The 24,050-nt window shown below is 38.8% G+C and overlaps 1 protein-coding gene and 1 pseudogene across 1 annotated transcript; both read left to right on the top strand.

Annotated features, from left to right (window-relative positions):
* The first annotated feature begins 342 nt into the window (after nt 1-342).
* LOC126071089 (olfactory receptor 18-like) lies at nt 343-1,087 on the top strand (annotated as a pseudogene).
* Nucleotides 1,088-17,720: 16,633 nt separating this feature from the next.
* On the top strand, nt 17,721-18,659 carry LOC126074031 (olfactory receptor 7D4-like). Its single transcript, XM_049881375.1, has one exon. The coding sequence runs from the start codon at nt 17,721-17,723 to the stop codon at nt 18,657-18,659; it is 939 nt and encodes a 312-aa protein (XP_049737332.1).
* Nucleotides 18,660-24,050: the final 5,391 nt, after the last annotated feature.

Below are 24,050 nucleotides of genomic sequence, written 5' to 3'. Positions count from 1 at the left end.
AAATAGTTTTGCCACAATGTGTGTACTAATTGTTTAATGAGAAACTAGTTTGTTCTGTAAACCTTCATCTAAAGTACAATTAAAAAAAAAGAACAATTTTGCCACAATTAAGAAGTGTTGCTGAGGGGAGTTTATGGTCTTAAGTGTGAATGTTTTATTTGTGAATTTCCTGAATTCAAAATACAGACAGAGGGCTGGGTGCCTGTGTTCTTGTTTCCTTTCATCGATCTTTCTGTACTTTTCCGAAGTAGTTTCTGCAACATGGACCCATAGAATCTAATACATGTGCCTGAATTCTTACTCTTGTGCTTCTCAGAGGCTCCAGAACTGTACCTGCTCGCCATGCTCGGAAACCTGTTCATTTTCCTGGCCGTAAACTCTGACTTCCACCTTCACACCTCCATGTACTTCTTCCTCTCCAACCTGTTCTTGGCTGAGATTAGTTTCACCTCCACCAAAATACCAAAGATGCTTATGGATATCCACACACACCACAGAATCTTCTCCTATGGTGACTGCCTGGTTCAGTTGTCTTGTTTATGCTTTTTGGGTGTATGGACAATCTATTCCTGATATTGATGGCCTATGATCTGTTCATGGCCATTTGTCACCCACTTCACTACCCAGTCATCATGAACCCCCATCTCTGTGGCTTCATGGTTTTAGTGTCTCTTTTTCTCAGCCTTTCGGACTCCCAGCTGCACTGCTTGATGGTTTCACAACTTACCTTGTACAAACCTTGTACAGGGAAGTGGAAATTCCTCATTTCTCTGTGACCCTTCCAAACTCATCAACCTTGTCTGTTCTGATACCACCACCAAAAACACACTAGTGTATTTTATTGGTGTGATCTCTATGAACCTTCCAATCTCAGTGATCATTTTCTTTTATACTCAATTCCTCCATTCTCAGAGTCCCATCATCAGGTGGGAAGTATAAAGCCTTTTCCATCTGTTGCTTTCACCTGTCAGTGGTTTGCTTATTTTATGGAACAAGTATTGGAGTGTTCCTGAGTTCAGGTGTCTCATCTTCTCTCAGGAGTGGTGCATCAGCCTCAGTGATATACATCGTGGTCACCCCCATGTAGAGTCCCTTCATCTGAAGCCTGAGGAACAGGGATATTCAGAGGGTCCTGCAGAGCCTCCTCAGCAGACCAACATAATGTCAATACCTGTGCCATCTTTAGTCTATGAATTAGAATAGGCAGAAAACCAAATGTGTGGAGCTGGAAAGTGTGCTCCTTTGGTCACAGAATTTTTGTAATTCCCATTGTTTTCATTCCACTTGATGTTTCATATTACAACATTATTTGGCCTATTTTTTGAGGAATCGGGGGATGTTCTGGAATCTGTGTGTACATCATAACACAAGCCAGATTGAGTTCTGTAACACCTATGGAGTCTTGCGTATCTGTCATCTATGACACAGGCATCCTGGTGAAATGCACAATTTTCTTTAAATAAAAAATGTAATCAACCGTCCTTTCCAGAGTTTGTGCCTATTGTCTGTACAACGTCTATATCTTATCTGTTTATACTGTTTAGGTGTAATTATTCTTGTTATAAGTCCTCACACTTGGCTTCATATTGGGATCATCTGGTGAACTTTAAAGATACTCATGCTTGAGTTGCCCCGCCAAAGATTCTGATTTATTTAGACTGAGGTGTGTGGTGAGCCAGAAGATATTTCAAAGCACCCCAGGAGGCACCAGTGGGCACTTAAGGTTGGAGACTACTTATCTAAGTGAGACCATTGTTCAGAAATGACTAATATGCCTTGGGTCCTTTATTCCTCATGAGCAGATGCTGAAGATCTGAAAGTAATCAGAGCTCTCAAGGGGGAAGGCATGAACAAACTTCAGGCAATGTGATTTTTTTCAATGTTCCTGGTAATATTTCCTCAATTATTTTCTCCCTCCATACCATAGAGATGGTCATATTTGCTGGACATTAAGCTCTTGTGTCTCTGTTCCAAATTGGCATTTCTATAGCAGACTTTGTGATGCCAGAGCAGAAGTGGTCCCATTCCTGCTCTGATTTTCCATCTTGCTTTCTTGCAATGTTCTTCCAATAGTTGTGCATAAAGATCACAAACCCCAAAAAGCAAACCTTTTCACTATACTTCTTATCCTTCAACATAGTCACTACTTCCTGTAGGTACTAGCTCAGTGTTACCCTTTTATTTTCTTTAACGCCTTTCAGTCTTTTAATACCTATTTACCTAATTACCTATATTAAACAATCTTCATTAAAATTTACAGTGTGTTTTCTTTCTTCTTGATTGAGCCCTGACAGATAAATTGTAACATGGAGAATCAAGGTACGTTATCACGTATCTGCAATTTTTCTTGTTGTTAGGTGCTGTCCAGTCAGTTCCAACTCATAGCAACTCTGTGCACAACAGACAAACACTGCCAAGTCCTGTGACATCTGTAAAGTCGTTGCTATCTTTGAGCCCATTGTTGCAGCCATTGTGTCAATCCATCTGGTTGAGGATCTTCCTTTTTTTCTGTGACCAAGCATGATATCCTTCTCCAGAGATATAAAAGAGATTAAACATGCAGTCTAAAGAAGCAGATATGGAGGAAGATAGAAGCCAAACCACATGAGGATCACCCAGGAGCTCAGGCTCAAAGAGATAAGGACATTTCTCCAGAGCTGACAGAGAGAGAAGACTTCTCCTATAACCGGAACACTGAATTCAGATTTTTAACCTCTTAAGGACAATGCTCTTGAACATAGAGTAGCTAAAGCGAAAGGAAGAAATGATGAAGTAAAAAAGCTGAACAGATTTCAAAGGGTGCCTCAAGAAAAACAAGTAGTGAGAAAGGTGGAGCCAACATGATGCTATAGACAGAAGCACCACACTGTCACTCCACACCAAAAACCTGAAAAACTAAGTAAAACAGAGACAAACGTCAACCCTGGAACCTTAAGTGTCAAATGAAGAGACAAAGAACTCAGCCATGCACTGAATGGAATAAGAAACTGACAGAGAACAAAGAGTGAGGAGAAATATGAGCAGATGTCCCCTATCAGCTAACGCAGCATGGATGCACCATCTTGGACTCCTGTCAGAGATTTGCGGTCATGGAGTACAGGAGAGCAGCAATATAGGCTTCCCCATCCTCCACCCTTCTTCTTCCTGCTCAGCCTCTGCCTCTTTACAGCTGGCTACAGTCACTCCGTCTAGGGGTGCTGGCTTGTGCAGCTTGAATTTACCCCACCCACACCAGCTGGCTCCTTCAGTGCCATTTTTTGTAGCTGCTGTTGCTTTCTTTGGCTTCTTTTGGTTTCTTACCTGCCTCTCACCTCCTCCCTCGCCTTTCTCTTGAATACCTGGCTTTTTGTGCCATCTTTGTTGCTGCTTCTTTTTTTAAAGTTTTTATTGTGCCTTAAGTGAAAGATTACAAATCAGGTCAGTCATACAAAAATTTATATACGCCTTTCTATATACTCCTACTTGCTCTCCCCCTAATGAGACAGCACACTCTCTATTTTCGTGTCCATTCAGCCAGCCTGTGACCCTCTCTGCCTTCTCATCTCCCCTCCAGACAGGAGCTTCCCACATAATCACATGTGTCTACTTGATCCAAGAAGCTCACTCCTCACCAGTATCATTTCCTATCCCACAGCCCAGTCCATTCCCACTCTGAAGAGTTGGCTTTGGGAATGGTTCCTGTTTGGGCCAACAGAATGTCTGGGGCCCATCAACTCTGGGGTCGTTCCAGTCTCAGAGTGTTAAGTCTGGTCTTTTTACTAGAATTTGAGGTCTGCATCCCACTGCTCTCCTGCTCCCTCAGGGGTTCTCTCTTGTGTTCCCTGTCAGGGCAGTCATTGGTTGTAGTGGGGCACCATATAGTTCTTCTGATCTCCGGCTGATGTAGTCTCTGGTTTATGTGGCCCCTTCTGTCTCTTGGGCTCATAATTACCTTGGTCTTTGGTGTTCTTCATTCTCCTTTGCTCCAGGTGGATTGAGACCAACTGGCACATCTTAGATGGCAGCTTGCTAGCATTTAAGACCCCAGATGCCACTCTCCAAAGTGAGATGCAGAATATTTTCTTAATAGATTTTATTGTGCCAATTGACTTAGATGTCCCCTGAAACCATGGTCCCCAAACCCTTGCCCCTGCTACGCTGGCTTTTGAAGCATTCAGTTTATTCAGGAAACTTCTTTGCTTTTGGTTTAGTCCGGTTGTGCTGAGCTCTCCTGTATTGTGTGTTGTCTTTCCCTTCACCTAAAATAGTTCTTATCTACTATCTAATTAGAGAATACCCCTCTCCATCCCTCCCTCCTCCCTCTTGTAACTGTCAAAGAATATTTTCTTCTCTGTTTAAACTATTTCTGGAGTTCTTATAATAGTGGGCTCATACAATATCTGTCCTTTTGCAACTAATTTCACTTAGCATAATGCCTTCCAGATTCGTCCATGTTATGAAATGTTTCACAGATTCATCATTGTTCTTTATTGGTGGGTAGTATTCCATTGTGTGAATATACCATAATTTATTTATCCATTCATCCATTGATGGGCACCTTGGTTGCTTCCATGGGTGTTTATATATCTGTTCATGTAAAGGCCCTTATTTCTCTAGGATATATTCCAAGGAGTGGGATTGCTGGATCCTATGGTAGTTCTATTTCCAGCTTTTCTTAAGAAAGTGCCAAATTGATTTCCAAAGTGGTTGTACCATTTTACATTCCCACCAGCAGTGTGTAAGTGTTCCAGTCTCTCCACAACCCCTCCGGCATTTATCATTTTGTGTTTTTTGGATTAATGCCAGCCTTGTTGGAGTGAGATGGAATCTCATTGTAGTTTTGATCTGCATTTCTCTAATGGCTAATGATCGAAAGCATTTCCTTATGTATCTGTTAGCTACCTGAATGTCTTCTTTAGTGAAGTGTCCATTCATATCTTTTGCCCATGTTTCAATTGGATTATTTGTCTTTTTGTGGTTGAGTTTTTTTTTGCAGTGTCAAGTAGATTTTAGAGATCAGGTGCTGATCGGAAATGTCATAGCTGAAAACTTTTTTCCAGTCTGTAGGTAATCTTTTGGTGAAGTCTTTGGATGAGCATGGGTGTTTGATTTTTAGGAGCTCCCAGTTATCTAGTTTCTCTTCTGGTGTTTGTGCATTGTTACTGATGTTTTGTATATTGCTTATGCCATGTATTATGGCTCCTAACATTGTCGCTATTTTTTCTTCCATGATCTTTATCGTTTTAGATTTTATATTTAGGTCTTTGATCCATTTTGAGTTAGTTTTGTGCATGGTGTGAGGTTTGGGTCTTGTTTCATTTTTTTGCAGATGGATATATAGTTATTTCAGCATCATTTGTTAAAGAGACTCTTTACCCCATTTAACTGACTTTGGGCCGTTGTCAAACATCAGCTGCTCATATGTGGATGGATTTATGTCTGTATTCTCAATTCTGTTCCATTGGTCTACGTATCTGTTGTTGTGGTAGTACCAGGCTGTTTTGACTACTGTGGTGGTATAATAGTTTCTAAAATGAGGTAGAGTGAGGCGTCTTTTTCAATAAAGCTTTACTTATCCAGCACCTCTTTGCCTTCCATATGAAGTTGGTGATTTGTTTCTCCATCTCATTGAAAAATGTCATTGGATTTTGGATCAGAATTGCATTGTATCTACAGATTGCTTTTGGTAGAATAGACATTTTTATTATGTTAAGTCTTCCTATGCATGAGCAACATAGGTTTTTCCACTTATGTAGTCTCTTTTGGTTTCTTGCAGTAGTGTCTTGTAATTTTCTTTGTATAGGTCTTTTACATCTCTGGTTAGATTTATTCCTGAGTATTTTATCTTCTTGTGTGCTACTGTAAATGGTATTGATTTGGTGATATCCTCTTCGATGTCCTTTTTATTAGTGTAGAGGAATTCAGCTGATTTTTGCATGTTTATCTTGTATCCTGATACTGTGCTGAACTCTTCTATTTGTTTCATTAGTTTTCTTGAGGATTCGTTAGGGTTTTCGGTGTATAAGATGTCATCTGCAAATAGAGATACTTTTACTTCTTCCTTACCAATCTGGATGCCCTTTATTTCTTTATCTAGCCTAATAGCTCTGGCCACTACCTCCAGCACAATGTTGAATAAGAGTGGTGATAAAGGGCATCCTTGTCTGGTACATGATCTCATGGGGAATGCTTTCAGACTCTCTCCATTTAGGATGATGTTGGCTATTTTGGCTATTAGCTTTGTATAAATGTCCTTTATTATGTTGAGGAATTTTCCTTCTATTTTTATTTTGCTGAGAGATTTTGCCACAAATGGGTGTTGAGCTTTGTCAAATGCCTTTTCTGCATCAATTAATAAGATCATGTGGTTCTTGTCTTTTGTTTTATTTATATGGGTTACATTAATTGTTTTTCTAATGTTGAACCATTCCTGCATACTTGGTATAAATCTCACTTGATTGTGGAGAATTATTTTTTTTGAGATGTTGAATTCTACTGGCTAGAATTTTGTTGAGGATTTTTGCATCTAGGTACATGAGGGATATATGTCTGTAATTTTCTTTTTCTGTGGTGTCTTTGCTTGGTTTGGTATCATGCATATGCTGGCTTCATAGAATGAATTTGGGAGTATTCCATCTTTTTCTATGCTCTGAAATATCTTTAGTAGTAGTGGTATTAACTCTTTTCCGAATGTTTGTTAGAACTCTGCAGTGAAGCCGTCCAGGCCAGGGTTTTTTTTGTTGGGAGTTTTTTGGTTACCTTTTCAAGCTTTTCTTTTGTTATGGGTTTATTTAGTTGCTCTACCTCTGTTTGTGTTAGTTTAGGTAGGTAGTGTGTTTCTAGAAATTCATCCATTTCTTCTAGGCTTTCAAATTTGTTAGAGCACAACTTTTCATAGTAGTCTGATATGATTCTTTTAATTTCAGTTGAGTCTGTTGTAACATCACCCATCTCATTTCTTATTCAGGTCATTTGATTTCTCTCCTGTTTTCCTTTTGTCAGTTCGGCCAATGAGTTATCAATTTTTAAATTTTTTTCAAAGAACCAGCTTTTGGTCTTGTTAACTCTTTCAATTGTTTTTTCTGTTTTCTATTTCATTTAATTCAGCCCTAATTTTTATTATTTGCTTTCTTTTGGTGCCTGAGGCTTTCTTTTGTTGCTCTCTTTCTATTTGTTCAAGTCGTAGGGATAACTCTTTGATTTTAGCCCTTTCTCTTTTTCTTGGGTATGTACATTTATTGATAGAAATTGACCTCTTAGCACTGCTTTAGTTGTGTCCCAAAGGCTCTGATAGGAAGTGTTTTCATTATCATTGGACTCTATGGATTTTTTTTATTCCATCCTTAATATCTTCTATAACCCAGTCTTTTTTGAGCAGGGTATTGTTCAGTTTCCAAGTGTTTGATTTCTTTTTCCTGCTTTTTCTGTTATTGATTTCTACTTTTATGGCTTTATGGTCAGAGAAGATGCTTTGTAATGTTTCAATGTTTTTGATTCTGTTAAGGCTTGCTTTATGATCTAATATGTGGTCTGTTCTGGAGAATGTTCCATATGTATTGGAAAAGAAGCTATACTTGGCTGCTTTTGGATGGAGTGTTCTGTATTATCTACGAGGTCAAGCTGGTTGATTTTGGCATTTAAATCTTCTGTGTTTTTATTGAGCTTCTTTCTGGATGTTCTGTCCTTTGCCGAACATGGTTTGTTGAAGTCTCCTACTATTATTGTGGAGCTGTCTGTCTCACTATTCAGTGCTGTTAGAGTTTATTTTATGTATCTTGAAGCCCTGTCATTGGGTGCATAAGTATTTAATATGGTTATATACTCCTGGTACATTGTCCCTTTAATCATTATATAGTGTCTTTCCTTTTCCTTTGTGGTGAATTTAACTTTAAAGTCCATTTTCTCAGAAATTAATATTGACACTCCTTTTCTTTTTTGATTGCTATTTACTTGATATATGTATTTTTTCATCCTTTGAGTTTTAATTTGTGTCTTCAAGTGTAAGTTTTGTTTCTTCTAGGCGGCATATAGATATATGGTGTTTTTTTTTTTTTTTTTTTTTTTTTTTTACCAGCTCTAACACTCTCTGTCTCTTTATTGGTACATTTAGTCCAGTTACATTGAGCGTTATTATGGATAGGTATGAGTTTAGTGCTCTCATTTTGATGTCTTTTTTTGTCTGTTATTGACAGTTTCTTTTTTCCACTTAATTTTTTGTGCTGAGTAGTTTATACATTGTCTTTTCCTCTTACTCGTCGTTGTTGATTTCATTTTTGCTGAGTCTTTATGTTTTCTTGTATTTTATTTTGATATGTAGGATTTTTAGTCTCCTTTGTGATTACCTTAATACTTACTCCTATGTTTCTAAGTTAAACCTAAGTGTTATTTCTTTATTTCACGTTGACTTCCTCTCCGTATGAAAGATCTATTACTACATTTTTTAGTCTCTTTTTATTGTTTTAATGTAATCTTCTTTTACATAATGACATTGCTACTTCCCTGTTTTAAGTGTTTCTGTGACTTCCCCATCTGGGTTGATATCTGGCTGTTCTGTCCAGTGTTCTAGTCTTGGGTTGGTATCTGATATTGTCAATTTTCTAACCAGAGAACTCCCTTTAGCATTTCTTGTAGTTTTGGTATCGTTTTTACAAATTCCCTAAACTTCTGTTTATCTGGAAATATCCTAATTTCATCTTCATATTTGAGATACAGTTTTGCTGGATGTATGATTCTTGGCTGGCAATTGTTTCCTTCAATGCTTTATATAAGTCATCCCATTGCTTTCTTGCCTGCATGGTTTCTGCCGAGTAGTCTGAGTTTATTCTTATTGACTCTCCTTTGTAGATGACTTTTCGTTTATCCCTAGCTGCTCTTAAAATTCTCTCTTTATCTTTGGTTTTGGCAGGTTTGATTATAATATACCTTGGTGACTTTCTCTTAAGATCTACCTTATGTGGAGTTCGATGAGCACCTTGGATAGATATCTTCTCATCTTTCATGATATCAGGGAAGTTTTCTGCCAACAAATCTTCAGCAATTCTCTCTGGATTTTCTGTTATCATTCCCTGTTCTGGTTCTCCAATCACTTTTAGGTTCTTTCTGTTGATAGAGTCCCACATGATTCTCAGAGTTTCTTCATTTTTTTAAATTCCTTTATCTGATTTTTCTTCAAATATATTGGTGCCAAGTGTTTTATCTTCAATCTCACTAATTCTGCCTTCCATTTCCTAAATTCTGCTCCTCTGAGTTCCTATTGAGTTTTCTAACTCTGTAATTTTATTGTTAATGTTCAGAATTTTTCATTCCTGTCTCTCCATGGATTCTTGCAGCCTATGGATTTTTCATTACGTTCTTGAATAACCTTTTTAATTTCTTCAACTGCATCATCTGTGTGTTCCTTGGCTTGTTCTGTGTTTGCCTGATCTCCTTCGTGATCTTTTGAAGAGCTCAGTATGTTAATCTTTTGTATTCTACATCTGGTAATTCCAGGAATACACCTTCATCTGGAAGATTCTTTGATTTTCTGTTTTGAGAGCTTGTTGAATTGATCATGGTCTGATTCTTTATGTGATTTGATATTGACAGTTGTCTCTGAGCCATCTATAAGTTATTGTATTAATTTATTTTGTTTACTGTATCCTAGCTTCTTGTTTTGTTTTGTTTTGATATGCCTAAATAGGCTGCTTGAGTGGGCTAGCTTGATTATTTACATCTTTGATGCTCTAATGTCCTGGTACCAGATGGCTAGAGCTGTTGGCAGGTATATGACCTAGGAGTCCATTCACTTTTCTTGTATGGATTCAGCTCAGGTGTCCAAGTAGTTGTTCATCAAGTATGTGGTACAGGCTCTGTCCTACAGTCTTAGAGGGGGAGGGGTGGTTGGTGTAGGCACAGGTATTTTGTTACAGCTGGGGTCATGCTCTGAACAAGACAGGGGGCTGACAACCACCCTCCAAGTGTCTCTGTGGAAAGTGTGTCCCTGTTCCCTAGAGCACACAGCTGGGTGTTTTCTGCAGCTGGACCAGGGGCAACCAATCCTTTTGGTTTTAAGGACTGGGAGGCACCATTTATCCTTGGACCCCTGTTGCAGGTGCCTTGGTGATGTGGGTGGAGCCACCAGTCCTCAGCCCCCTGATGTGGGTAGGTGAGGATCCTGTTTAATAGGCAAAGCAGTGTCAGACATCAAAAACCCACCTCTCCACTGCACATCTGAACTTGTTGAAGTCAGATCTCAAGCACATACACACCATTGCAGTCTGCCAACAAGCGTCTAATCTCCTGAAATGGGCCCACTTGGGTCCATGCAGGGGTGAAAGGTGTTCAAATTCTGTGGACCATTTGTGCCTGTACATGAACTGTTTCTGTCCTGAGCTCCCCAGCTTAGTGGAGCTGTCAGATTATCTTTTTCACCAGTTGTGAATTTATTCCTTCTCCAAGGTCAGGTGAATGGCTCAGAGAGTGCAGGAGGACCTATCTCAGGCCCAGGAAAATTGACAACCACTAAAACCATCTTGGAAGCTGGGGGCACAATAAAATAAACACAAGTACTTAGCTTTTTCCAAGAGCACTGTTCTTCTCTAGTTCTGGAGGGGTGAGTACACTGTGCAGCTTGCTGTCTCTCCCTGAGGAAACCATGTTCTGAATGCTACCCCCAGCCCCACCATGATCGCTCCAGGGGATTGTGCCTGAGGGGCGCTGATTCCTGGCCAGTCAGGCCAAGAAATTCCTTGCCCCTTCCTAACCGTCTCTCCCTTCTCCTGCCGCTCAGTCTGATTTCCTAACTTAACTTGTCATATATATAATCATTTCACTTGTTTTTTCAGGTCTTTGTTGTATGAGGGATCACCGGAAGCATCTGACTACTCTGCCATCTTGGCCCTGCCTCTCTCTCCATTATTGAGAGTGGTGTTTTGAAGTTCCCAACTATTATCATAGAATTGTCTATTTCTCATTTCAGTACTGTCAGTGTTTGCTTCAGATATTTTGGAGATCTTTTGGTAGGTGCAGGTATGTTTATAATTGTTATATATCCTTGATAATTGACATTTTTATCATTATATAATCTTTTGTCTCTCATCAGGTTTTGTAAATAGGTTAAATCCCCAATAAAAACACAGGAATAGGCAGAATGGATAAAAGAAAACAAACAAAACTTCATACGAAAACCTGATGCAACACCATGCTGTAAATGACACTTACTTTGGATTTAAGAACCCAAATAAGTTGAATAAATGCTCTATGTAAATTGTGACCAAAAGAGATATGTAGCAGCTATACTAACATGAGAAAAAATAGACTGTAAATCAAAAACTGTTACATGAGACAAAGAAGGACATTAAATAATGGTAAAAGGGACAATTCACTGAGAAAATATAACAATTATAAACATATATGTACCTAACAAAAAACTACCAAAATATATGAAGAAAACATTGACAGACTTGAAGTGAAAAATGGGAAATTCTTCAATAATATTTGAAGACTTCAATACACAACTTTCAATAATAATTAGAACATCTAGACAAAAAAAAAAAAAGTAAGGAAATAGAGAACTTGACAATATTATAAGGCAACTATACCTAAAAGGTATTTATAGAAAATGCCATTCTTGCCCTTGCCTTTTGGAAAAAAATTAAGGGGGAAATAAATGTTACAGGATAAATATCTACTAGCTTATAGACTCAACAGCAAAGTGGGAACCTGGCTTGTAAAAATGAACAAAGTCAAAGGAACCTGGGCAATGAGACATCATCCTAGGCAGTCTCACATAACCTTGATGCTTCTATAGTTAATTTCAGGCTGTACCGTTGGGTTGTCCCATGATATTTGTTCAGCAGTTCTATGGTGAAAGGTAACAAGATGGTATAAAAGGGAACAAGTTGTTGTAAAAAGGAATAACAGAAATTCATAATTGAACAACCATATCCAAACAACCTAATAAAGCTTGGCCAAAGCATGTGAATAGATATTTCTTTAAAAGTGATATATGAAGGGCCAGGAGCCACATGGCAGATGCTAAACATCAATAGTCATTAAGGAAATTCAAATCAAACCACACTGAGATACCACTTCATTTCTGTGAGGCTGACTTTAATAATAACAACAAAGAGAAAATAACAATGTTGGTGAGAATGTGGAGATATTTCTGCTGGGAATGTAAAGTGGAAGAAGAACTCTCCCTTGAGGAATTAAGACCTACAGACCTGAAGAGGCCAGAGATGAGGAAGCCTGAAGCACAAGCTCCCCAATTAGTTCACTGAGGGTGATGTTATGTTAGGCCATTTATACGCCCACGTCTTGATTTCTAGATCCAGGTATTCTACACGTTGAGAGTACAGAACATTATGATTGTCATTGATTTACAGCATAGGATAAACCAAACCCAAACCCGTTGCCATCGAGTCAATTCCAACTTATAGGTAGAACTGTCCCGTAGGGCTTCCAAGGCTGTAATCTTTACAGAAGCTGACTACCACATCTTTCTCCTACGGAGTGGTTGGTGGGTTCTAATCACCAACCTTTTGGTTAGCAGCTGAGCTCTTAACCACTGTGCCACCAGGGCTCCTTCAGTGTGTACTGCATCCTGCAAATTATGTAGCCATAACTGCCTCTGTTTTCAAATGTTGCACTATATATAATGAATCCCTTTGAAATTAGTCATCTTCCCATATCTTCCACTAATTAAAAAAATGAAATTATCCCATACTCCCTATTCACTTTAGGGTATATTTTATCTCTCTTCCATTTCCTGACAAACTTTTGTACAATAGGTCTACACCTACCACCTACATTTCCTCAATGCTCAATCACTCTTCAAACACCTTACCTGAATTATTTCTGTCCCTACCCCTTTATTTAGAGAGCCAAGAAATGAATGGAGTCCTGTCTAAAATCAACAAAGTCTTCCATGCACTAAGCGTATGTCAAGGAATATTTTTCAGTCCTTAAAAAAAAAAAAATTTTTTTTTTTTATCTTATTAATTCTTTAACAGCATTAAAACTATTGACCAGTTTGCTTTTTTTCAGACAGGACCTCTTTGTCTCCATAACCTTGAGGACACCAAGTGACCCATAAAAACTCCAAATATTTTCTAAGCAAATACTTCCCAGGGAAGGATTTCATTCTAAGACAGATGGTTCCTAGGTTTGGTTCCTTGTAGAAGTTAAGCTTTTCTCAGGGGACAGCTTGTTACTTTAAAACCAAACTAAAGATAGAAGAATTTCTCCTTGAAGGAAATAAATAAATCCATCTCACCCTCCCACCCCTACTCCCATAGCTACAAAGGGACAAAATTGGCAGAAAATTTTCTACTTTATCTTCTTATTACCCAAGGGAACTGAATTGTTTAGAGAGAGAAAAGACAATAGAACAATTTATTTAATGAAGAGCTCTGAGATTCGACCCTTGAGGCTCTGGAAACTTTAAACATGTCCTCATTGCCTCACCCTGTAAATATTTGATCCCAGCCTTGGTGAAAACTAAATTGAGCTTCACAGAGACAGGCCATGGAGAGGGGAAACAGCTTCAGCAGTACCATCAGAAAGAGTGGACTCCCGGTACTTTGAAACTACTTTAGTTTCCATTGCAGCCAGTCTTTTTCAGACCTCATTCTGTTTTTGTTTTTGTTTTTGTCTTTCTGAAATCTAGAGCCTCTCTCCAAGGAAGAGAGTTGGAAATGGCCATTTCTTGAATGTATAATTTTCCAGAGAACCTCTGACTCAACCAGTTTTAACATTTTATCTTGTCTCTCTCACCAAACATTGCTTCTTCACACTCTTTTATAAATTGTAGATTGCTCTCAGATTTCCTATATCCAGGAATTTATCCATTACCTACTGGATGAACATCTGTTATACGGGAGATATTATCTGTCTTGTTTCTAATGCCTGACAGAGTTTTTCTACATATTCCCTATTTTTTTTCTCCAAACGAAAAGCTCTTAGTTTCTAAATATTTCTTACTGATAGTGCTTAAAAGTTCTATTTTTTTAATGCTATTTCTCCTTACTGTCTACGATATCATCTAAAAGTGTTATAATTATTTCTGAGGTTTTAGTACTCAGGCCCATTTCCTTTTCTCATCTTAAATGTTCAGGAGAAAGGTTAAAGTGGGATTAATTGCCTTGAATTATTCATGAGTTTAGCACAGATATTTTACTATTTTATGTAGCTTATCCTGTTGGCTGTGGATTTAAAACAGCCATTCTGTATATGGTTAAGGCAATGGTAGGCACACAAAGTCACACCCTTTGACTCACAAGTAAACATAAAATTACCCACATTAGAGGCAGGTTAAAGAATAGTAGTGGATGTTTTATTTGTAGGCCTCACAAGCTCTGTCCTTCTGAGCCCTCAGTCTCTGCTCTCCATCTCACTGGCCTCTGCAACCTCTTCCACTACCAAGCTCAGTGCCCGACAGGGAACCAAGCCTTCTGTTTGCTCAGTCCCTCGTGCTTGTCTTTTCCCTACTTCCTCTGAAAGACGATTACCTATTCTTCCTCTTCAGTTCAAATAATCCTATTTCAGAGAAGCCTTTCCTACTCATCTGCCCAGACTAAATAATATATCCTCAATGATTTTTTTTCTCTTTCAAATTAATTTTCATTCTTTATGCATGGACAAAACCAACTATTTTTCTTTTATGTAAAAAGGAAATATTTATTTTCAAACATAATTTTGACTTTTAATTTTCTTTTTTTTTTATCATACTTTAGATGAAGGTTTAGAGAACAAGCTAGCTTCTCATTTAACAGTTAGTACACTTGTTTTGTGACGTTGGTTGCCAACCCCAGGACATGGCAACACTCTTCCCTTCTGAACCGTGGGTTCCCTATTACCAGCTTTCCTGTTCCCTCCTGCCTTGTCATCCTGGCCCTGGTCTCCTTTTGTTTTTTATGGGCCTGTCTAATCTTTGGCTGAAGGGAGAACCTCACGAATAACTTTATTACTGAGCTAAAAGGGTATCCAGGAGTAATTTCCTTAGCATGATTTGCTCTATAGTAGCTTTTAATAATTTTAATCTATTCTATCCATTGTATTCCTTCTAATTAACTCCTCTGATTTTAATACAACAAATCCTCATTCAAGAGCATGTGCACATGAGCACACACATGTCTTTTATTTGATTTGAATGGTCATGTGAATTTATTTCTTCCTCTTATTTACAGAATCCACATGGCCTTTCCTCTTCTTGGAAGAATCCATCTGGCAGCTGATTTCTGGAATAGGGAGCCATAGGGATCTTCACAAATTGGAAGAGCTGCGTGGAGATTAAAAGAGGTAACAGACCTATTGTGTTTGTAGTCATCACAATTTCATCCTTGCTTGATGGATGGCCCAGTATAAAGGGAATATTGATAAATGATAGACACGCAATACAGATTTATTGTGATGACAAAAACAGAAGCTCACAATTACCAAGTAGGTACAGTACATTCTAGGAACCACACTAGAAAAATGACATGCATCATCTCATTTAATTCGCTCATCAATTTCATTATGTTGTTTTTGTTGTTGGGTGCCGTCACGTCAGTTCTGACTCATAGAGACCCTATGCACAACAGAAGGAAACAATGCCCAGTCCTGTGCCATCCTTACAATCCTTGTTATGTTTGAGTTCACTGTTGCAGCCACTGCGTCAATCCACCTCATTGAGGGTCTTCCTCTTTTCGGCTGACCCTGTACTTCGTCAAGCATGATGTCCTTCCCCAGGGACTGATCACTCCTGACAACATGTCCAAAATGTGTAAGACGCAGTCTCGTCATCCTTGCTTCTAAGGAGCATTCTGGTTGTACTTCTTCTAAGACAGATTTGTCCCTTCTTTTGGCAGTCCATGGTATATTCAATATTCTTCACCAACACCACAATTCAAAGGCATCAATTTTTCTTCAGTCTTCCTTATTCATTGTCCAGCTTTCACATGCATATGATGCAATTGAAAATGCCATGGCTTGGGTCAGGTGTACCTTAGTCTTCAAGGTGACATCTTTGCTTTTCAATACTTTAAGGAGGTCCTTTGCAGCAGATTTGCCTAATGCAATGCATCTTTTGATTTCTTGACTGCTGTTTCCATGGGTGTTTACGGTGGATCCAAGTAAAATGAAATCCTTGACAACTTCAATCTTTTCTCTCTTTATCATGATGTTGCTCATTGGTCCAGTTCTGAGGATTTTTGTTTTCTTTATGTTAAGGTGCAATCCATACTGAAGGCTGTGGTCTTTGATCTTCATTAGTAAGCGCCTCAATTCCTTTTCACTTTATAGCAAGCAAGGTCGTATTATCTGCATAATGTAGGTTGTTAGTGAGTCTTCCTCCAATCCTGATGCCCCATTTTTCTTCATTGAGTCCAGCTTCTCGGATTATTTGCTCAACATACAGTTTGAATAGGTATGGCAAAAGGATACAACCCTGCTGTATGCCTTTCCTTTAAACCAGTCAGTATCCCCTTGTTCTGTCCGAACTGCCTCTTGATCTATCTAAAGGTTCTTCATGAGCACAATTAAGTGTTCTGGAATTCCCATTCGTTGCAATGTTATCTATAATTTGTTATGATCCACCCAGTCGAATACCTTTGCATAGTCCATAAAACACAGGTAAACATCCTTCTGGTATTCTCTGCTTTCAACCAGGATCCATCTGACATCAGAAATGATATCCCTCATTATGTAGGGACTATTTATTATCCCTCATTCTCCCTCATTATGTAGGGACTATTTATTACATCCACTGGAGAAGTGAAGTATCCGCAGCTAAGAGAGATTAAATAAATTTCTCATGGTCATATAGGAAGTTGGAAAAGCCAATATTCTATCACAGGACATATGATTCAAACACTCATTTTTGTAATCACAGCTTTATACTATAGCTTGGAAGAATAATATATCTAAAATAATTGTCATAAAGGGAACAGATTAGTAATAAGAATAATAGCTATAGTGAATTGGGAGTCCTGGAGGTGCAATGGTTAAGCGCTCAGATGTTAATCAAAAGATAGGTAGTTTGAACCCACCATCTGCTCCATGGGGGAAAGATGTGCCAATCTTCTTCTGTAAAGATTATAGCCTTAGAAACACCATAGAGCAGTTCTACTGTGTCCAATAGTGCCACTACATGTCTGAATCAACTCAGTGGCAATGAGTTTGGTTTTGATTTTTTTTTTTTTTTGGTGTTATTAATTGAGAAACTCCTGTTCACAGAGGCATTTCTAAACTTCACAAAGAAGGTAACAGTAATAACCAGATTTTTAAACAAGAAAAAACTAAGGCACCAAGAGTTAACTGTCACATTGAAAGGATGTGCCAGGTAACATTTAAGACATGAATTTCAACTCAGATGACATTTAATCACTAACATACAGCTACCAGAATGAAGGAGGTATGGGATTTATCAGGGAAAAGAAAAAAAAAAATACCTGCAAATTCACATAATATGTTTCCAATTAACTTGGAAGGGTCATATCAAAGAAGAAATTGTTTTATGTGTGTAGATTCAAATAGAAGAATTATCTAAACAGTGGATAGAAGCTAAAAAGAGAGAGGTTTCTGCTAAGTTAAAGTGTCTGAATAATTATACACATTTAGAATGGAAAAGGGCTACCTGCAACTAACTGAAAGAGTCACTGTCATTGGAAGGACTCCATGTCAAAACACAGGTGGTATTATAAATGGGATGACTAGCGGAGATGCCAGTTGGCAATTGATTCAATGTTGCTTTTACCTTCTCCAGCCTACACACTAGCTACATGGAAGCAGAAAACCAAACAAAAGTTTCAGAATTCCTTCTGCTGGGCCTCTCAGAGGATCCTGAACTTCAGCCCCTCTTCTTTGGACTCTTCCTGTCCACGTACCTGGTCACTGTGCTTGGGAACCTGTTCATCATTCTGGCTGTCAGCTCTGACGCCCGCCTCTACACCCCCATGTACTTCTTCCTCTCCAACCTGTCCTTTGTTGACATCTGTTTCATCACCACCACGGTCCCAAAGATGCTGGTGAACATCCAGACTCAGAGCAAAGACATCTCCTACATAGGATGCCTCACTCAGGTGTATTTCTTCACGATTTTTGCTGGACTGGAAAATTTTCTCCTGACCATTATGGCCTATGACCGATTTGTGGCCATCTGTCACCCCCTGCACTACATGCTCATCATGAATGCCCAGCTCTGTGTCTTGTTGGTTCTGATGTCTTGGGTCATCATTTTCTGGGTCGCTCTGCTTCATATTCTACTGATAACAAGGCTGAAGTTCTATATAGGCACTGAAATTCCACATTTCTTTTGTGAACTGTCTCAGATTATCAAAGTGGCCTGCTCTGACACCCTCATCAATAACATCTTCTTATATGTGTTGACTGCCCTGCTGAGTGTGTTTCCCTTCACAGGGATCCTCTTCTCTTACTCTCAGATTGTCTCCTCCTTAACGAGGGTGTCCTCTGCTGGGGGCAAGTATAAGGCATTTTCCACCTGTGGGTCTCACCTCTCTGTCGTCTCATTGTTCTATGGGACAGGCATTGGTGTCTACCTGAGTTCTGCTGTGACCCATTCTTCTCAGAAGAGCTCTATTGCCTCAGTGATATATACTGTGGTCACTCCCATGTTGAACCCTTTCATCTACAGCCTAAGGAACAAGGAAGTGAAGGGAGCCCTGGGAAAGCTCCTTTCTAGAGCAGCCTGTTGTCCATGATGGTAACTTGTCTCAGGGCTTAATGCATCCAGTTGTCTCCAAAGCAAATGCCCTGATTCTTTTTTCTTCCCCAAAAGACATGCGTCATTTCCTCTATCCCTAACCACCTATGACTTTCATTTTTATTTGTTATTGTACCATTTTTCCTTAACTCTTCCTTAGGAATTACTTTTGACTCTTTTTTCCTATATGCTGTCCATAAAGTTCTTTGTTTGGTCAGCTTTCTTAGAGCCATTCATGAAAATACCAACCTTAGATATGCAGTATTTGTCACGTCAAGTAGTGATATGGTTTAACCAAAGGTTAATCTCTCAAACATTGATGCTTTTCACCTTAATTTGTTTATGTGTTTTTCCCTGAAAGAAATAAAATTGAAATCATACGATAGTCATGACCAAGTTCTTGCCACATCTAAAATGTGCTTATTGCTTTACACATAATTCCATTTAACCATGGCAACATTTCTTTGATACATGATCTCATTTTCCCTATTTTTCTGAAGAAAAGTCTGAGACTGAAAGGGACTCAAACCTGGCAACCTATCATTGAGTTCATATTCCTAAATTTACTATCAGTCCTAACAAGGATGTGGTTTTCAACTTGAAGGGTGGGAATCTAGTTTGGGTAGATGAGTTTTCAGATGATTCATAGTAATATGCTGTCTAGAATAATCTGAGATGTTGATTCACTCTTTATGGTCCTTCCTTGCTTCTTTACTTCCTTCCTTTGTTCTTTCTTCCAGTTTTTTTTTAACTTTCTCCTGTTCTTTATTTTATTTTACCTTTATGTCTCATTATGTCAGTTTTAAGATATACTCCCAAATATTCTAAAACACGTAGTAATGAATATAATGGAATAAGAGTTGTTCCTACACAGGTTTAATTGTCTTGGACTCTCTGGAGGTGTCCTCAGGAATCGTAGTTACACACTTGTGGAATGTATTCAGAACTTCATTTTTTGAGGAGAAGAATATGGGTAGAATTGAGTCTGCCCAGTGAAAGATAGAGTAGTAGATGCTGTCAATGCTCCTCCCACATTCCTGGCATCCTCTCACCACCTCTATTGCAGACCAGTCTGACTGCCAGTGGACAGCACTGACTGGAACCTACTTTGGCCAACATATGGTGGCAGAAGTGACTGGTGGCTATGGATCTCCAGGGGCAGCCTTCATTGACAGTTGCGGGATATACCACCTTACCTGGAAACATTCTGAGCGTGGGTTTTGCACATTTTCCAAAATTTTCCCACAGGGTGAAAACTCTGCTCACTCACTGTGGTAGCTGACTTAATACATACTTTATTGGATGTGTTTTCTTCCCTGTGTCTCTTCTCCTCTCTCTCATCCATATTCCTTACTCCTTCAATTAAGTTGCTTGTACTTGAATCATTGGCTGAGTATCTGCTTCTATGGGAAGAAAAACTGAGACAGCTGATAAAGACAGTGAGGGGTATTAAGGGAATAGTGAGAGGAACTAGGGACTTTGGGACCAAAACAAAGCTAAAACAAGAAGAAAGGAACAATTTACTAAAAAGTCATAATTTGTTAGTGAGAAAAGACTTGTTCTATATGGCTCCAATTCACTTTGATTCCATTAAGTTTAATCAAATATTTATTACCTAGTCTGTACAAATTGGAAAACCTGGAGGTGTAGTCCCATTGCCTTCAAGTCACTTCCAATTCATAGCAACCCTATAGGACAGAGTAGAACTGCCCCATAGTGTTTCCAAGGAACTCTTGGTGGATTGAAACTGCCAATATTTTGGTTAGCAGCCATAGCTCTTAACCGCTACACCTCCAAAACCAAAAACCAAACCCACTGTCATCGTTTTTTTGGTTTTGGAGGTGTAGTGGTTAAGAACTATGGCTGCTAACCAAAAGGTCAGCAGCTTGAATCCACCAAGACCTCCCTGGAAACACTATGCGGCAGTTCTACTCTGTCCTATAGGGTTGCTATGAATTGGAAGGGGCTTGAAGGCAACTTTTGTGTGTGTGTGTGTGTGTACAAATTGAGAAGGAGACCAAAGAGATATACACAAAGAAAGAAAGAAAGAAAGATTTCAATTCAGAGTGGGAGCATAGTAATACTGATATGTAGTAGAAACTGTTATAAAAAAAAAAGGAATATTTTCAGCTCACCTTGAATAATTCCATGGAAAACTTCCTGAGAATTTATTTTTAAAAAGTTTTATTGAGGTATAATTTACATAGCATGAAATCCATCCATTTTTGTAATCCAATGGTTTAAGTCAATTTATTTAGTTGCAGAATTGTCACCGCAATCTAGTTTTAGAGAGTCATGTACTACAAAGACAGAGACCATTTGATCAGAGGACTCTTAGACTTCATGGAACATGCAGCATCCCCAGTGACACAGAAGTCAGGCAGTTCTCCAGGTCCTGTCAAAAAGATTCCATAAATATTTCGTAAAACAATATTTTAGATTGTTTTCTTGGTCACCTCCAGTACCTATCTCCTTTCCATGAATGTATAGGAAGAAAGTAGATAAGAAGAGTACCCTCATGCTCTCTGTTCTTTTATATTGAATGATTTATTAAAACAACCCCAGAAGTTCTGAATTTATCCTGTAAGACTTGATAACTAAAATGCACTTATCATTGGGGCTGCTTCCTAAGAGCATTTGGGAAAAAAAAATTAGAGTATTTGTAAACATTTAAGTAGAGTGGGGAAAATATCTGTCCTATTTGTCTTATTTTCAATCTTAGGCTTCCAGGAGATTTATTAACGTACTCATTTTATAGAAGGAATATTTATTGAGAATCCACTATGTTTTGGTGTTGGTGACAAAGTTGTGAATCAAAATATTCCTGTCCTTATGTAGCTTACATTACAGTAGGGAGAAAGAAAACCAATAAAAAAAGTTTTGAATTGGGGAAAGTGCTATGAAAAAAATGAGGTAGCATCAAACAATGGAGAAAGACTGTGAGATTTATTTTAGGTAACATTTTCAATACCATGATAAAATAATAGAAAATGGCTGGGATATTTTAGACAATGTTTTTAATATTGTTCCTCAACAGTCTAGACCAGAGTTTCTCAGCCTCTGCACTACCGACATTTTAGACTGGATAATTCGTTGTTGTGGGGGACTGTCCTGTGCATTAGGGTGTTTAACAGCAATCCGCGGCCTCTACCCACTGCATGCCAACACTCTACTCCTTGGCTGTGACAACAGAAATGTGTCCATGCATTACCAATTTTCCGCTAGGGTGCAAAATAGTCCCAGTTAAGAGCCAGTGTTCCAGATGGTGCAGGAGTTGATGACTTTAACTTTCTAGGAGACAGGAAAATTAGGAAAAGCAACATTTAAGGGAAGATAAAATATCAGTTTATTATTGCAAAGATTGAGTTAGAGGAGACTACAGAATACCTCACTGGTGGTATTATTTCAGAGGTCAAATATCTTGGTTTGTTGTTTGTCAGTTTGCACTTGTGGCAGTATAATCAATTAATTGCGCAGATAAAGGGAGAAATTTCTGCTTAAAGAGTCAAGAGTTAGAAAGACAAGATGATGCTTGGCTGAATCCTACCCATGATTCTTCAGTTCTCAGTTGTAGGGCCCCCACCAGACATTGCTCTCATTGGATATACCTATCTATCACGACATTAGCCACCACTGTAATTAAATAATTTTGTGCACAATTATTTTACCTATGAACATCTCTTCAAAATATCCACCTGTGCTTTGGATCCCATCCGTTCCTAATGTTTTAGGTACTTTATCACTTATCCCTTCCTTATCCTGTATATCTCAATGTCTGCATGCAAGATTATAATTTCCAATGTAGTTAAACACACTCCCATATCTTTCAATGTAAATAAGACTCACTCTTCACCCCATATCTCCCTTTGGGTGTTACACCAAATGTTTAAATATTTGATCTGCACTTGCATTTGCGTTTCCACACTGTTCTCTTTCTCCTCAACCAACCTCATCTGGAGTCTTTCTTCTTCCATCACAGTCACTCTCCCTGAGGTCTGCAGTGACCTCATGTGCTCAATAAAGTCTAAGGAACATTTCCAGCCTTCAAAGTGCTTGATTTTTCAGCAGCAAAGTTACTAATGACTGTAATTGCTTTCTTGAAACAGGGACCTTATTCAGTTTCCAAGGTACAGGGGATTTCAGGTGACCCATAGGCCTGCCGAAGATTGCTTAACCAAAATACATTTCATTTTTGTCACAATAGAGTTTTGAGGGTTGAGCCTACTGACAGCTCTTGGAGCATGAACACATCCCTTAGGGAGAAACGCTCAACTTTGAAATTAAACCTTGTTAAAGAGAGACAAGAGTTATCAGCAATACCTTAAGGAGCATGTGGGGTCCTGGGAGACTACATTAAAGGAAGATGATGGAACTTGTTTTAATCTCCAGGAGAAAGATCTTGTTGACTGCAAGTGTTTGAACATACTAGATAAGGAAGGAATAATTAGAAGAAAGAAATTCACCTCTTTCCACAATGACCTTCAGGGAGACCAAATTGACAGAAAGTTTCCTATTATTCTCTCTTTTCCCCAAGGGAGCTGAATTGTGTAAAGAGTAGAATGGCCATAGAAAAAATTATTTAGTAAGATGCTCTAGAATTCAACCCCTGAGGTGCTGAAAACTTTAAATTAGCTCCCAGGGCCCCTAAAGCAACCCATCTTTGGTCTCCCGAGATGTCAGTTAGGCATTGTCTGCCTGGTGCATTTCCCTGTACTTTCTGGGGAAAGTCATTATAGCAGAAAGAGCCAGGGCACCCAAGGCCTTCCATGTTGCTATCTGAAATCCAGTGTATCCTCGATGAAGGCTGAGAGTGAAAGAAGTCAGCAATCACCAAAGACACAGACAAGAACTGTAGCTCTGAAAGTGTGGTCCCTGGACCAGCAGCATCAATGCCACCTGGGAGCTTGTTACAAATGCAAATCTTTGGCCTGCACCCCAGATCTACTGAGTCTGAAACTGCAGGGGTGAGTCCCAGCCACTTGTGTTTTAGTAAGCCCCCAAGTGAATCTTATCAAGCACAGCTAAACTTTGGGAACAACTCCCCTAGGGGATTTACAGAAATGGATCAATTTAGGACTCACACATGGCTGCATATTCACAGATTTGAGAGCTCTGCACCTCCAAAAGCTTATCCACAAATAATGACACATTTGTTTTTGACATTAAAATACTTATGCAACCTTTCTTTGTCATTATATTGCATTTGTTTGAATTAGCAGAATAGTATTAAATACTCTTCAGTTATAGCATTGTTGTTGTGGTTAGGTGCCTTCCAGCCAGTTCTGACTCACAGTGAGCCTGTGTACAATAGAATGAAACACTGCCCTATCCTGTGCACCCCCACAATCATTGTTATGCTTGAGCCCATGGTTGTAGCCACTGTGTCAAG

The sequence above is a fragment of the Elephas maximus genome, chromosome 3, assembly GCF_024166365.1.
Source record: "Elephas maximus indicus isolate mEleMax1 chromosome 3, mEleMax1 primary haplotype, whole genome shotgun sequence".
In the NCBI taxonomy this organism is placed as follows: domain Eukaryota; kingdom Metazoa; phylum Chordata; class Mammalia; order Proboscidea; family Elephantidae; genus Elephas; species Elephas maximus.
Note: the sequence above shows the minus strand (reverse complement) of the source record. Positions and strands in the feature narration are given on the sequence as shown.